The sequence below is a fragment of the Myotis brandtii genome, unplaced genomic scaffold (genome assembly GCF_000412655.1).
Source record: "Myotis brandtii unplaced genomic scaffold, ASM41265v1 scaffold155, whole genome shotgun sequence".
NCBI lineage: Eukaryota > Metazoa > Chordata > Mammalia > Chiroptera > Vespertilionidae > Myotis > Myotis brandtii.
Window position 1 is genome coordinate 1,135,350 of NW_005355621.1, and position 17,158 is coordinate 1,152,507.

The 17,158-nt window shown below is 39.3% G+C and overlaps 1 protein-coding gene across 1 annotated transcript in view; it reads right to left on the minus strand.

Moving 5' to 3' along the window:
- The window catches only part of RIC8B (RIC8 guanine nucleotide exchange factor B), a gene marked incomplete at its 5' end in the record, with an annotated part of 107,753 nt that extends 90,596 nt beyond the window's left edge, over window positions 1-17,157 (minus strand). The window contains 2 exons of the mRNA XM_014536007.1: window positions 7,691-7,738; window positions 17,095-17,157. Coding sequence (XP_014391493.1) covers window positions 7,691-7,738; window positions 17,095-17,157 — 111 coding nt within the window. The remainder of the gene's footprint in view (window positions 1-7,690; window positions 7,739-17,094) is intronic.
- Window position 17,158: the final 1 nt, after the last annotated feature.

Sequence of the window (17,158 nt, forward strand, 5' to 3'; positions counted from 1 at the left end):
TTCCTGCCAGGATCACCCCCTAACCACTCCCCTGCTAGCCTGATTGACGCCTAACTGCTCCCCTGCAGGCCTGGTTTCCCCTAACAGTCCTCCCCTGCAGGCCTGGTCCCCCAAATTGCCCTCCCCTGCAGGCCTAGTCACCCCTAACTGCCTTTCCCTGCCAGACTGGTCGCCCCTAACTGCCCTCCCCTGCAGGCCTGGACCCCCCAACTGCCCTCCTTTGCTGGCCTGGTCCCCCCCCAACTGCCCTCCCCTGCAGGCCTGGTCCCCCCAACTGCCCTCCCCTGCTGCCCGGTCGCCCCCAACTGCCCTCCTCTGCCGGCCTGGTCCCCCCCAACTGCCCTCCCCTGCTGGCCATCTTGTGGTGGACATCTTGTGACCACATGGGGACGGCCATCTTGTGTGAGGGTGTGACAGTCAATTTGCATATTACCTCTTTATTATATAGGATATACCTATAAACTGTTTAGAGTCCAATAATACATTATAATTATTACTTTATATAATTTTATCTTTTAAAGACTTGAAGAAAGGAGAGCAACTATATATATACTGATAGCTTTTGTTATATTATTTATCATTTCTGGTTCTCTTGATGTATTCTTGAGGATTTGAGCTCCTATCTGGAGTCACATCCTTCATCTAATACAGGTTTGGTCTCAGTTACCTTTGTGCTATTTTTAGCAAATATATGACATTTCTATATGTTACTGGCTCAATAAATTATATACATATTATTTTTTTTAAATATATTTTATTGATTTTTTACAGAGAGGAAGGGAGAGGGATAGAGAGTTAGAAACATCGATGAGAGAGAAACATCGATCAGCTGCCTCCTGCACACCCCATACTGGGGATGTGCCCGCAACCAAGGTACATGCCCTTGACTGGAATCGAACCTGGGACCCTTCAGTCCTCAGGCCGATGCTCTATCCACTGAGCCAAACCAGTCAGGGCATACATATTGTTTTATATAAATGCTTTTAAAATCAGTTAAGAGAAGGAAAAGAAATATGCACTTAAATTGTCTTTTATAATTACATTTTACAATGACCTCTACCAGTGCTCTTTGTGTGGGTTCAAATTGCTGTTTGTAGTCACTTTCAGTCTGAAAAACTTTTAGTACTTCATATAAGGTGGGTCTTGAACAAATTATTTCAGTTTTTTCATTTATCTGGTGTCTTTATTGTCAAAAGAGCACTCTGCTGATATAGGTTTCTTGGTTGAGGTTTTTTCCTTTGAGCTCCTTAAATATGTTATCCCACTGCCTCTGGCCTACATTTCTGATGAGAAATCAGCTGTGTATCTTACTGAGGTACCATTGTTAAGTGGCAAGTCATTTTTCTTTTGCGGCTTTCAGGATTTTCTCCTTTTCTTTGGCTTTCAGCATTTTTATTATGATGTATCTGTTTTTAGATTTCTTTGAGTATATCCTACTCAGACATTATTGAGCTTCTTGGATGTTGTTTTTCAATAAATTTGTCAAGTTTGGGTTTTTTTTCAAATTATAGAGAAAGTTTATTTACAAAGTTATAGAGGTAGTAAAAGTGAGACAGCTGCACTGTGTAGGCTCAGGAAACAATTACAGAAGTGAAAGGGCCCTTGGAGCTTAGGAGAGAGAAAGGCAAAGGTAACAGGGGAAAAGAGGAGGAAAGAAAAGGCACTGCTGAGTTCCACAGAGGGAAACATTTTAATTTTGGCAAGTTTTTAGCCATTATTTCTTCAAATATTTTTTCTCTGTTCTTTACCTTGTATATTCACTATTGATTTATCTTCAAGTTTGCTTATTCTTTCTTCCACCAGTTTGAATCTAATGCTCAACCCTTTTAGTGAATTCTATTTCAGTTATTGTACTTTATTGCACTTTTTAATGTCAAAATTAAAGAGAGAGAGAGAGAGAGAGAGAGAGAGAGAGACATCGCTGAGAGAGAGAGAAACATTGATCAGTTGCCTTCCACATGTGCCCCAACTGGGGACCAAACCTGCAACCCAGGTATGTGCCCTGACTGAGAATCGAATCGGCAATCTCTTGGTACACAGGACAACGCTCAACCTACTAAGCCACTCCAGCCAGGCTTTTTTTTTTTCTTCTAAATGATTATCTTTAAAGTTACTAGTTTCTAAATGAGAACTGTACTTGCATCATGTATCAAAATATTCCCTAAGTTAAAGATGCCAAATAAAATTTGAGTCAAATTTGCAAGGCTTATAAATTCATTTGTTTTAGCAAAAATTAGAGTTGAACAAGAACTTCAAATGACTAAAATAAGTTTAAAAGGCTTTCATATCCAACATCCATGCCTCAAGTTATTTCTAAGCATGGACTCACACTATAGGATTAATGTTTCTATGTTGGCACATTTTCCATGGGGTGACCTAATATGAAAATTTATCAATTTATTTTCTATAGTTCCCAGTGGTAATCCTCCATATGCACCTGTAGCTGAGAAAGTGCCAAATCAACACCATAAGCAACATATGAACCAAAGCCTAACACAGGACCTGGAACGTAGAAATTACTGAAAAAACACTTATGGACTACAGATATCTCCACTAATATGCCAAGTCTGGAAGGAAAAGTTAAAATAAAGTATTTCAAATGGTAGCATGGAACTCTGTGTTCATATAAATTTATTTCACTCCATAAACTGAGTCTATAGGTGATACTATCTCTAAATGTGGCATTTTTATGTTCCTCCATAACAGTGGTTCTCAACCTGTGGGTCGCGACCCCTTTGGCAGTCGAACGACCCTTTCACAGGGGTCGCCTAAGACCATCCTGCATATCAGATATTTACATTACGATTCATAACAGTAGCAACATTACAGTTATGAAGTAGCAACGAAAATAATTTTATGGTTGGGTCACGACATGAGGAACTGTATTTAAAGGGCCAGAAGGTTGAGAACCACTGCTCTAAAAGGAATGTGTAAGATAATCAAGAAGGCTCAATTTTAGAGAAAATAAATATTTTTTTAAAAAAGTATTGGTCTTTGCTTATGCCTCCAATTATACTATATAAAAGAATAGAATATGTGACATATGTATAACATATGTCACATATTATATTATCATATTTTTATAGCATTATAATCTACTATAATATAATAGAAGTTTAAATTACAGACCAGGAAAGAAAAGTATCATCCACAGTAATAATATTCAAATAGTCACCATTTAGTGAATTTTCTTGTAATCACTTTTCTTTGTATAGCTTTTATTAGTCTTATACATGGTTGTGATCATACTGTATGAATACTCTTGTATCCTGCTTTTTCAGTAAACAACATTATGAGATGTGCTTGAGATCCTGCTGTATAGTTAAGAGAATATCAAACTCAACACCAAACAATATGTGCATGTCATAAGGAATTCTGATCTCCACTCAATTTCCAAGTTCCTTTCATTCATTTAATAGGTGTTTATACTGTAGGTGCCTATTTTGTGCCACATGCAGTGCTGGGAGATGAAAATACAAAGAAGTAAGCAAGCACATGCTTGTCCTCAAAGAATTCTCAGCTCAGCAGTTACTCTCTGCCTTCTCAGAAATTTGGCTTACCTATGTGAGTTTGAAGGTAATAAAAGAAATGCTTACAATTTGGCTATTTTTAACTTCATTCTTTTGAGGAAAATTACTATATACAAAGATTTATCTTAAACAACAACTGAAGTTTTCCACATTTTATCTAGTTATATTCTCATCTTACAGGTGAAAGAGCTATAATTCTTTTGCTCATTTTGTGACACGTATTTTTCAACATGTATTGCAATTAGGTACTAGTCCATTGGTCTTGAGATCAATGTGTTTCAGAAACCAATATAAGAGCTTTCATTTCTTCAAGATGTAAATTTTTAGATTATTCATACATCCCCATCCTACATATTTCCATGATATATTTGTTTATGTGCTGGCAGAAAATCATAGTCTACCAATTTAGATAGCAAATGTAAAGCAAATGCTTCAGTAAGCACAGGTGCTTACATCCAAATGTATAATGATCCACATGCACCTGGAACTATTTGCATATATGCACAAGCATTAGCAGCTGTAACTGACTTTATTTGGAAAAATTTAAGCACGCCTAGTAATTTCCTTTGTTATCTTCCAATTTAAGTCTCGTTGCCTAAATGGTGTCTCAAGATATGAAATAAGAGATAAAACAAGGTATTGAGCCATAATTTCAAACCTTATGAAATACACCTCAAGTGGTAATGAGTGGGAGCACTGAGCAGTGAAGGAGCCGCACACAATAGTCAGAAAATCTGTTCTCTATTTGAGGCTCCACCACTTACTAGTGACTGAGTTTTTGCAAGCTGTTATTAATGTGTTTTCATATCAATAAAATAGGGATGTTGACATTCTTGCCACACTTATAGCATTAGTGCATTACTATTACAAAGCAAATCTTTGTAAACATGCAAAACACTACATGAGTGTTAGAAATTGGGTCTATAGCTATTTCCTAAAAATCTCAGTATAATTTTTATTTTTGAAAGGCTCTGTTCCCTTACATTTACTTCTAAGTTGTCACAAAGGTTTTACATAAGAAAGGTGTGTTTTTTAGAGACAGCACCCGTAGTTTATCAAAAGGGGTGCTGCAGTTACCAAGGAGCTACTGTATGAAGACTCCAGAGACATGTTTAAGAAAGAGAAAAAGAGAACTTGGGTAGCAAAACAAACTGGTAACTTGAATTCCTCTTCTTTTCAGTCTGGGTTTAATGTGGAGACTTGCCCACTATTCTGTGTCTTTCGGCACTGAGAACTTAAAAAACTGTTAGGATGTAGATCCTTTAGAAGCAGTCCAACAGTTAGGATTTCAAACTCTTTTTAGAGCCTTAGGCATGAAAGAGTCACTAATGGTTTTAACCACTGGAGACTGAAGTGGTTTTGTTTGTCAATGTTTTTCCGTTAATGAAGATTACCTAGCTAGGTCCCTAATGATATTTGTTTATATCAGAACTCCCAGGAAGCAGAAATCTGCACACTAGAACTAAAAATAACACCAGTACAGTCGTTACCATCTCCAATGATCTAAAAGGCAGTAAACACAATACTTTGAAAACGTTAGGTTTTGCTACTATCATATAGGAAATAAACATGCTTTATTAATAACTGTGTGGGAATTTTTTCCCCCTCAACTGAAACTTAAATGAAGTAAAGGGATCTCTGTCTTAATGTATTTACTTTTATTTTTAATCCTCACCCGAGGATATTTTTCCATTGATTTTTAGAGAGAATGGAAGGGAGTGAGGAGGGTGGAGAGAGAGAGAAACATCAATGTGTGAGAGACACATCGACTGGTTGCCTCCCGTATTTGCCCTGACCTGGGCCGATATTAAGCCTGCAACCAAGGTATGTGCCCTTGACTGGGAATCAAACCCAATACCCTTAAGTCCATGGGCTAACGCTCCAACCACTGAGCCAAACCAGCTAGGGCATATTTACTTTGGTCAGAAAAAGCACCACCAAAAATTCTAGCGCCAGATTCCCAAGGGACCATAAATCAAGATGTATTATAGATTCTCCCAACTCAATTAATTGAATAGCACTTGTCTTCCTAATCTGAATACCTATTATGAGTATGTCTTGTTAACAACATGCTTCTTTTCTTTCACTTAACCCTCTCTCTGATTAGCACATAATGGTCTGTCTCTCACACAGCCTCCTCTCTATCATATGTAGATATACCCTAGTTTCTTCAAATAGTCCCTAATTGCTGGACACTTGGTTGTTTCCAATCTTTTACTACCATGTACAATGCTTCAATGAGTAACTTTGTTTACTTGAGTTCAACCTATCCACAAAACAGATTTCTAAAAGTGGCACTGTCTGGTCAAAGGGCAAACTGCATCTGTAATTTTGGTAGATACTGCCAGTTTCTGTTCCACAGGATTTGTGCCATTTTGTATTCCCACCAAATGTGCAAGTACTTGTTTCCTGAAGACTATCTGTAAAAATACACATGCCTGGATTCCACGCCTCAAATTCTGACTCAGTAGATAGAGGGTCAGCCCTGAGCAGGCTATCATCAAAAAGTTCCCCAAATAGCATATTCCTGGTTGAGAACCCCAGTTCTAAAAGGAATTCTCATCTTATTTTCACTGTTCAGATCCACAAGAAAATCAGAGTTCAATCTTTAACTTCCAAAGTTTATATTCCATATCACCCCTTCAATCATAATTTTTGAGTGCCTACTATGTGCTGGACACTCTAGGTGTCAAGGACATTAGGGTAAATAATAATACCTGTCATCAGGGTCTAATAATGATACATATTTGAGACAATGTATAAGCATAGTGTTAGATATTTACATGGAATTTTACTGAAATACTGAAAAGGGATACTTCACCTTAACAGGAATGCCAGAGGAGGCTTCCTGAAGGATGTGCCCTGGAACTCTATTGGATTAACCAGGTAGAAAACAACATATGCGAAGGTAGAAAATAAGAAACAGAAAGGGTGGTATGTAACTGGAAATATTTCATATTGCTAGAGCATAAAATACAGGGGAGAGAAGTAAGCTGCAAAAGTAGGCAGAGATCAGGTCACTAAGCATCTAGGATGTCATGTTTAGAAGCTTGAACTTTTATAGGCAAAAAAAAAAGTCACTCAAGAGTTTTAAAGGCTGGGAGTAACACGATCAGATTGTTGTTCTAGATTTATGGACAATGGACTGGAAGGGCACATAACTGGAAAAAGAGAGAGCAGGAAACTGGTGCGGTAATCCAGAAGAAGGCTGGAATTAGGGCAGGGGTTAAAGGAGAGAATGGACTAAAGAAATCATAAGAGGTAAAATGAGCAGGACATAGACATTAGATTTTGGAGGTGGAGGTGAACAGAAGTTTGATTACAAGGTATTATCAAACCACTACCAAGAATAGCAACAGATTTAAGCTATTTTTCCAGGAGCAGTGATAGGTTTGCACTGATTCAGTCATGCTCTCTTATCTGGTCTTCGCATGTAATAGACCAAGGATAGATGTACGCAGACCAGCAAAACACACAGAATGGTGCATCACGCTCTAATCAACTAAGTAAAGCAAGCATGGGCAACCCAACAGGGAAACACACATTACATGGTCATATCTCTGATGCACCTTCACTTATAATTCCTCTATTGGTGAGTCTCTTGATTCCACTTTCATCTATGCTCCTGAAGTGACTTAGACAATTGCTGCAACATAAATAAATGTCAGACAGGGAACAATATGTGGCTAAGGGGCAGCAGTATGAACAGCTGTTTCCCCAAAGCTAAATGCAAAACATTTTGGGCAGCCTGCTGTCCTGCTGTTAAACGAACCCTTCCCATTGCTCTAATTTATCCAAGTACTAGTATAATGGTCCTGTGAGGATGGAGCAGGAATGAGTTGCATGTACTAAACCTGGCACTTGCTTTCTTCTCAGAGTTCCTAAAAAACAAACTGGAGGGAAACTGAAAACTAAATAACCATCAGATGAAAACAAGTCCACTGTTTAGAAAGTTCATGAATGAAACACACACACACACACACACACACACACACACACACACTAAGGCTTACCTTTCTTTTATCTTCATCTGTTGGTTCAAATTTGAAAGTAGCCCTATGCTGAGGGAGGGAAAAAAAGGAAAACAATGTCATTTAAATACAGAGATTTTTAATTTTGGCTATGTTTAAAACACACACACAACACACACTAAGGCTTACCTTTCTTTTATCTTCATCTGTTGGTTCAAATTTGAAAGTAGCCCTATGCTGAGGGAGGGAAAAAAAGGAAAACAATGTCATTTAAATACAGAGATTTTTAATTTTGGCTATGTTTAAAAATATATAATGTCTCTGTAAAAATGTTGCCTTCCCCATATCATATCTCACTTTTCTTATTAAAGTAAGAGAGATCGGCATGTAAGCAAATAATCTTAAGAAGTATAAAAGGACTACAGCAGAAATATATACCAAGGAGCACAGAGTGCCAAGCCTCTAACTCTGCCCAGGGAAATCTGGAATGCTCTGCATGCAGTATAGAGAATTTGAACTGGACCTTGGGGTATGAATAGAAGTTTGCCAGGAGGAAATGGAAAGCATTGCAGGAATAGAAACAAAGGCTCAGATGTGTGAAACAATATGATATATTTGTGAAATAAGCAGCTCTGTCAGAGTGAAAGCACAAATGTTAGGGGGTGGGAGGAGTAAAGAAAGATGAGAATTGAAAAGTAGATTGGATAGAGATTCGGAAGGTCCTTCCAATGCTGCTGAGGAGTTTGTACTTTCTTTGTCATATGTAATAAGAAATCATCAGATAATTATCGATAGAAAAGAGACTATTCAGACAAATATTCTGTAAGAATGAGGGTTTAATATTGTGGCTCCATCACTTACTAGTTAGTTCAGTAAGTAACAAACTCTCCATAACTGAATTTCTCATGTGAAAAGAGGGGGTACCTAGTTCACAGAGCTGCTATGAGGGTTAAAACTGCTATGGCATATAACTCACCATCTCAATGCCTGGCACATACTAAACAGTCAACATTAGGGTTATATTGATGGTGATGCCAATGATATTGAGGGGAAAAATAACTGAAAGAGAAGAGAGTGTCATGACTCCTAAAATGACTGGCGGGAACACTGTATTTTCCACTCTGTAGCTAAAATAGATGATGGAGTAAGCTGAGTTATCTACTGTCACAGAAAGAGTGATGGTACCCAAAAACTAGAGCACAAAATTCCTCATTCTCCTCTCAAGTTTTAGTCAGAAGAACCAAGTGCTTTTATGAATCCTAAGCTTTCCTTTAAAAAAAAAGTCTGCAGTGAACATCTCTCTGCCTTTCCTTTGTATTCCCTCACTGGCCATACTAACAAACATTTACTGGCAACCCACCAGGAGTTAAGTACACTGCGTACTGAAGATATCATCATTACAGAGGGGTTCTGTATTGACAGCTTTGTAGAAGAAGAAATTTTTGAAATTAAATTTATGAGATGGAGAAGAAATGTTGACAGAGCAGAAGTTCTGAATATAAGAAATGGTCAGAGGGAGGACTTAGAGGTAAAAGAGACTGCTTCTTATATGGTATGCAAACCATACCATAAATTAAAATGAATTATGTCAGGAGGTAGGGGCTGGATTTTAAAATTTACACTTGAACTGTAAGATAGGTAATAGGCATCCAGCAGAAGACTCTGAAAAAAATGTGAACAGTAGAGCATGCTGGAATATTTTGGACAGTAGCTTACAAACCAGATCAAAAGAGAGCAAGACTGAAGACACAAAGCTCTCTGGGAAATGGTCATCAATAATCCAAGCATGATATTGCTGGCAGCAGTATAAACTGACACAAACTTTAAAAGAGAAAGTGATTTGGCAACACATGTTGGAAACCATAAAAATATTCATCCCCTTTGACCCAGAACTTCTACTCCTAAGAATTTACCCTAATGAAATTCATCCAGAGAGAAAAATTATATATGTAAACATATTCACTGCAGTGTTATTATTATAGAAGAAAAGAGACAGCCTTGAATATCCAATAACATGAGATTAATTAAACTGCTGTGCATCCACCTGATAGAATATTATATTACAATTTTAAAAAGATGGCTAAAAAGCTCTGAAACAACATGGCAAATTACGTTGATGGCATTAAGTGGAAACCATCCAATTATAGTTCTGTGTCTATGACGAAAGTATCTACATAAATATATGGATGCATTTGAACAATGCAAATATAAAAGCAGCTGTACAGGGTGATGGAATTTCTGGTGATTTTCTTCTTTACAAAACTCACTTTTGGTATATTATTTTTATAATTAAAAGGGAAATTTTAAAAATAAAAGATGAGCCCTGGCTGGTGTTGCTCAGTTGATTGGAGCATCCTCCCATACACCAAAAGATTGTAGATTTGATTCCCGGTCAGGGCACATACCTAGATTGCAGGTTTGATACCCAATCAGGGCACATACCTAGGTTGCAGGTTCAATCCCCAGTAGGGGACATGTACAGGAGGCCTCCAATCGAGGTTTCTCTCTCACCTCTCTACCTCTACCCACGCACCCCCCCCCGCCCCCGTCTGTTCTCCTCTCTTAAAAAAAAAGAGAGAGAAAAATCAGTAAGTATATTCTCAGGTGAGGATTAAAAATAAAATAAAAAATGAAGGGCCCTAACCGGTTTGGCTCAGTAGATAGAGCATCGGTCTGCAGACTGAAGGGTCCCAGGTTCGATTCCGGCCAAGGGCATGTACCTTGGTTGCGGGCACATCCCCAGTAGGAGGTGTGCAGGAGGCAGCTAATCGATGTTTCTCTCTCATCGATGTTTCAAACTCTCTATCCCTCTCTCTTCCTCTCTGTAAAAAATCAATAAAATATATTAGAAAATAAATCTAAAAAATAAAAATAAAAAATGAAGAATGAACAAGAAGAAAAGGAAGGAAAAAGTTGTAAATCTGAAGACTATAACTTAGGAATTTATAGACATGAAGTTTAGTAAAAACCAACATTAGATAAAAGATAAAGAAGCACCAGAATCAGGCTAGGCTTGTAAACTGAAGCTTAGTAAATATCCAATACAAATGAAAATAAGTTGTACTTAGAAACCAAGAAAGCTTATTCTGTGCCATTATATGTGAATTCCATAAACTATCTGAAATAAATGTACCTAGTTGCCAATATAATGGTTCTTGTAAATATTTTTTAGCATTTATGGTAAGGGGATAAAAAAAGAAATCTTTTGGGGGAAAAACCCATTAAGTTATAAAAATGTATTTTTAACAGTTTCTACATAGAATTAATCTTTTAAGGTAACAATTTAGAATGGTACCAAGGACTAATTTTTCTGTTGCTTTTTAAATGCAAGGCTGATCTTGTCATAAAACTACAACTTTAAAAAAAAAAAAAAGGAAGAAAAGCTTTCAAGAACCCTGTCTAAATAGCATGAGGGTTTAATTTAATTAGAAGGTATATTGGTATATGAGGCAATAAAATTGAATTTTGAATATGCCAATCTACTCAGAAACTCAGCCTTCGAAGCTTGTTTGGATCCAAAGATATTTAAGGCTGAGTTCTTTTATCCAACTTAGATCATCCCTACCCTATTCAGTACCTCTAACCTTTATTCTCCCTCCTTTGTACAGCTGAAAGGAAGGGGAACTACATTTCTGGCTATAAATGCCTTTCTAGAACTGCTAGCCACCTCACCTCTACACACTTTATTTCCAGACAAGCAGGAGCAACAAGTCAAATATAAACTAAAGACTAAAACCATTGTTCAATTTAGAGATCTAGTTAGGTACAACAGCTCAGTGACACACCGGACTCATTAGCAAGTTACTAAACTTTTCTACCAGTCAGAATTTCCTTCTTTATGTATAGCACCTTGCACATAGCAGGTGTCCAATAAGTGGCCACTATTGTCATCATTGCATGGCCTATGATGTGCCCAAATACTGAATTACTTATGGCAAGGGAACTACAGTTATTTCATAGATTTCTAAAGATACACTCCCACGGTACCGATACAAGGAAATTACTCTAACTGGGGTGGGGTGTGTGTGTTGCTGTGTTTCATAAATAGAGAGTACTTCTAGAACTAAATGCCAGTAACTTCGATTATACAACCCATCTGGAAATACGAACCAGGTATAACAAAGGAACAGCCCACTAAAAAGCTCCTCTGTAAATATCTGCGGAATGAACTGAGTCAGAACTCAGCCTCAAGGTGGAAAGCAAGTCCTCTTACATGGTACAGGATATTTATATGCCCTAGTCCCATGGTCGGCAAACTGCGGCTTGCGAGCCACATGCGGCTCTTTGGCCCCTTGAGTGTGGCTCTTCCTAAGCCTTAGGAGTACCCTAAGTAAGTTAATAACAAGGTACCTACCTATATAGTTTAAGTTTAAAAAATTTGGCTCTCAAAAGAAATTTCAATCGTTGTACTGTTGATAATGAGTTTGCCGACCACTGCCCTAGTCAAATGTGGAGGCTGTATTTCTAGAACTGTCCCAATATTAGGTCCCTATTAATCAGGTTCTTCTAGCACATAAATGGAGACCTCACTGCTATCAGTGTGGTTTTCCTCTCTTATGAGGACTACTCTTGGAGACCTACCTGCCTGAATCTTAAATAACTTTTACCTTTCATTTGGCTATAAACATGCCATACTTCGAATGTAGAATCATGTTGGAGCTCTCTATGGGCTAACATTTGCCAGGTATCTTCTATGGCCACCAGACCATCTCTCTGGTTATCATTACTGTTGATGACTCTAGGCCTCAGTTTCTTCACCTACTAATTGAGTGGGTTGGGTTGGATGCAATTATCTTTGAGACTCCTTCTAGTCTAAATATCCCGTGATTCAAGAACTATGATCCTACTGTGCATCTTGGGGTCCTGGATCACTATTTTTGTTGATAATCATAATGATGGCAACCAATTTCTCTATTAAGTCTTTATCAGAATAGGCCCTAAAAGAGAAGAACGAGATTGGACAGCTTAGACTAGCACAATACGTATTTCCCATAATAGTTCATTCTGTAACTGGAGTGGAGGTGATGAGGGTTCAACAGTAGCACTGGCACTGGAAAACCTCTCTCTTCTGTTCTCAAAAACACAGAATAGACATGGAAAAGGCAACATGGCCTTGCGAAAAAGAGCCGTGGAAATGAAATCTGAAGACTAGGTCCACCACATCTAGCCATGTGCCCTTGAGCCTGTAGATCAGGGGTGGGGAACTTTTTTCTGCCAAGGGCCATTTGAATATTTATAACATCATTCGGGAGCCATACAAAATTATCAACTTAAAAATTAGACTGCTAATTTGGTCAAACACTTAATTAACTCACCCCTACTGCCTTGACAGGGCCAGACCAAACGATTTTGAGGGCCTTATATGGCCTGCGGGCTGGATATTCCCCATCCCTGCCGTAGATAGTCACTTTGTCTTTCTGAACCTCAATTTCCTATTCTTCCAAAAGGGAATACTTCTATCTCCCTCCTAAGTTTTAATGTAAGAGGATTATATATGATGACATGTGAACGTACTTAGGATAACAGGCACTCAATAAATGTTAACAGGTGAATTGAGAAGAGTGGAAAAAGAACAACCACCTTTCCTATTTTTTTAATACTTTTTAAAAAATACTTTCCTATACTGAGTCAAACTGCATTATGCCCTTGAGAAACAGACAAGTATCTTTTTTTTTTTTTTCTGGGATAAACAGATCTTGCCTCTCCCTATGATAACCAGGATCAGTAAAAAAAGCAAGAAGGCTTGGAAATTAGAGTCTCTGTAACACAGTAGAAATTAGAGCCAGACAGGTAACTGCTGCTCTAAATATGGTACACAGTGTTTTGCTACCCATCAGAAAATGCAAGGGTCAAGGAAAAAGAGAAAGATTGGAGTATACTCCCAAATTTTTCTTATGTCAACTAGGTCAACTCAGTGGCACATATTTAATTCCTACCTTTTTTTGTTAAAAAACTAACAGTTATGGGTTCTTAGAGACAGGCACTACTCTAAGTGCTTTACACTTATAACTAATTTAAGCCTGTCAACATGTAGGTACTATTATTATCCCTGTTTGGCAGAAGAATAAACTGAGGCAAGGAAAGTTAAGTAACTTGCCCTAGGGCCGTGGTCGGCAAACCGTGGCTCGCAAGCCACATGCTGCTCTTTGGCCCCTTGAGTGTGGCTCTTCCACAAAATACCACGTGTGGGTGTGCACGTACAGTGCTATTGAAACTTCGTGGCCCATGCGCAGAAGTCGGTATTTTGTGGAAGAGCTGGTATTTTGTGGAAGAGCCACACTCAAGGGGCCAAAGAGCAGCATGTGGCTCGGAGCCGCAGTTTGCCGAGCCGCAGTTTGCCGACCACTGCCCTAGGGCACAGGGATGGTGAATTGAGAATCAAGAGTCTAGGCCAGTGATGGCGAACCTTTTGAGCTCGGCGTGTCAGCATTTTGAAAAACCCTAACTTAACTCTGGTGCCGTGTCACATATAGAAATTTTTTGATATTGGCAACCATAGTAAAACAAAGACTTATATTTTTGATATTTATTTTATATATTTAAATGCCATTTAACAAAGAAAAATCAACCAAAAAAATGAGTTCACGTGTCACCTCTGACACGCGTGTCATAGGTTCGCCATCACTGGTCTAGGCAGTCTGGCTCAAGAGCCTGTGCTTGGGCCACAGGACTTCTTGATACCTTGATCATCAGAACTATAACACCCCGAGTGAATGCCTCCAGGGGCACTGGGCTCAGTGTTTAGCATTATAGTAGTACTTCATTTAATTTAAGCCTCAAAATAACTTAGGTGATATTTTTCCTATTTTACAGATAAGGACACTGAGACTCAGGTCCTTATTCATAGTTGTGAAGCTAATAATGGCAGATCTAAAACAAGATTTATCTGACTCCAAATTCCACCTTCGTTCAACTATATTTGACTGCCTCCTTTTGAGGACCGGCTTTATTAGAGAAATAAGGTAATAAAGAACATCGCCCAAACAATGAACTACATTCTCTCTATATATCATTCATTTCCCTTCTTGGTTAGACTCCTCATAACCCCCCATAACCACCTCTTATTCTAACCATTTTTAAAATAAATTTTTCCAGATAGGGAAAATGAACCACATGATATCCAGCTTTTTCAGAGTTTCAGATTCCATATCCTATCCAGCTGGACAATTTAATTCCACCTCCCCATTCTTATTGCCGGACCACAGCAATCATACTTCCCCTTCCTATTCATCTGCCTCAATGTCTTTCGCCTTGAGGAGCAAAGTCCCACTGCCAATGTGAAATTCAGCTATTTTCTCTGCACCTATTTTTCTATTTTTTCTGGCCCTACTATAATCAGCATTAAACATGAGAACTCTTTTCTGAAGGAGCTAATTGACTCAGTTTGGAGCAAGTCAGATTTTCAGGCTTGGCCCAAAAAGTTCAAGCCTCCCAAACACTTTAGGAATATCCCCTTTAAAAAATACATATTCGGCCCTGGCCGGGTGGCTCAGTTGACTGGAGTGTCATTCCATATGCCAAAAAAGGTTGAGGTTTGATTCCAGGCCAGGGCACATACCTAAGTTGTGGATTCGATCCCTGGTCAGGGTGTGTACTAGAAGCAACCGATAGATGTTCCTCTCTCTCTCTCTCCCTTCCTTCCTCTCTCTAAAAAATTAAAAAACATATCCTTGGGTGAGGATTAAAAACACACACATATTTAACATTACAACTTTAAAGGCATCCCCAGTGTGAAAGGGGAGCTGGAGATGTCCAGAACTTAAGTTGACAGCACTTGACCAGGAGTGGTAACCAACCTGGAGGAGATCAAGGGGAGGGAGAGGTAAGTTGGAGGAAGCAAATCTGGAGTTCCAATCAGTTTAGACATGAAGGGGAGAAAGAATATTAAAAGCGGTGATAAGGTCCAGTTAGAGGGTTTTCCTCCTCCCTTCCTATGGAAGAAAAGGTTTTCTTTATTGCTAGATATGTGTCATACAGTGAGTGCTAAGTAAATACTAACTCATTCAACACAATGGCAAGGTTTCTGTTGCATTTCTTTCTTTTGAAAATCACTTTGCAGTGCTTCAAATCTTTTTTTGGAGAGCAGTTATAAATCAAGTAAAATGAATATAATCTCCACAATATGTACAACTATGCATTAAATGAATTCCTCCTAAATTAGGTAAACGGGAAACAGTAAAGTGTATCCAAAAGTGAAGGAGCTAAGCTATGAAGAGAAATGAATCCATGCATCATCTCAAAGAAATCAGGATAGTCCTGTAGAAACAGTAGTCAGACAACCTAAATTCAAATCTCGGCCCCATCTCTCAATGGCTGTGTGGATTTGGGGCAACTTTATCCTAAATTTTATCATTTGTGAAATGGGAATACCACCACTTTCCTCAAAGTGTTGTTGGGAAGATTACTCGGGAATGAAGTGTATTATTTTTGGATCTCCACCCAGAGCAGAAATGGCATACTGGCAGCTCAATAATACAAAGTGCATGAAAGTGCAGTGGTGGGCACATAGCAAACACAGAAGAGGAAATTATGAATGGAAGCAAATAAAAGGAAGAAAGATGTTCTATCTAGGGTGTGACTTGGTGTCGGGTGTGTTTTCACAGAGGGAGTAGTCAGTCATTTCTTATAAAGTAGTCTTCTTGATGGAAGAATAACGGTGTGGTATGCTACCTTTTGAAGTGAGCATGTAAAATTCCTGGAAGGATCAGCAACGGAAAGCTAACGGTTTCAGGAGAGAGATTCAGAGAAGTGGCTGGGATTTATAACAAGATACCTTTCTACCGCAGCGTTGTACAGTGGAAAGAACAATGAATGGTTTGAAGACCAAGGCTGGAATCCCAGCTCCCAACCATGACCTTGGACAAGTTACTTAACCAATCAAGAATCTCAGTTGCAAAACGCAGATAAAACCTCACAGGACTGCTGTCAAGATTAAATGAGATAAGGGATGGGAAAACTGTTAATGCGATACAAATAACACGTATTATTAGGAGCTGGATTCTACCTTCACTTACAACATAGCATGTCCATGACCTTGGCATGATTTCAGTTCTTGGCGCCTCGGTTTTCTCATCTATAAAATGGGGAGGATCATACCATCTACCCCATAAACACTCTGAGAATCAAGTCAGACCACATAGGAGACATCACACCTTGAAAACGGTACAGGTACATAAAGAACGACTATCGTGGCCGGTAACGTTTTATGCATGTCGGGGTCCGTGGTTAAGCAAATATTTTTACGCTACACAGGTGAAGAAGCCTCGCGTGCATTTATGCATCCAAGAGTGGGGCACAGGGCACAGACGCACATCCACGGACTCCGGGGGTGTGACCTGCGCGCTTGGGAGGACGGACCGCAGGACCGGCTGCTGGGCCGGAATCAGAGGAGTGGGCGCCAGAGTGGGGGCAGGGGGGTGCAGGATGCACGGCTGGGCAAGGCTGGGGGCACAAACACGCATGTCCACGCCGGAAGCATTTTCGGGGGAGAGCGATGCGCATCCCCGGAATGAGGGGGTGGGGAGGGATGCGCGTGCAAGCCCGGGGGGCGGCCGGGGGTGCCACACCGCAAGCCGGGGGCCAGGGGTCTTTACCTTATCGCTGTAATCCCTCAGGACCCGTTCGATAGCCCCCGCCTCGCCGGCCCGGACGATGTAC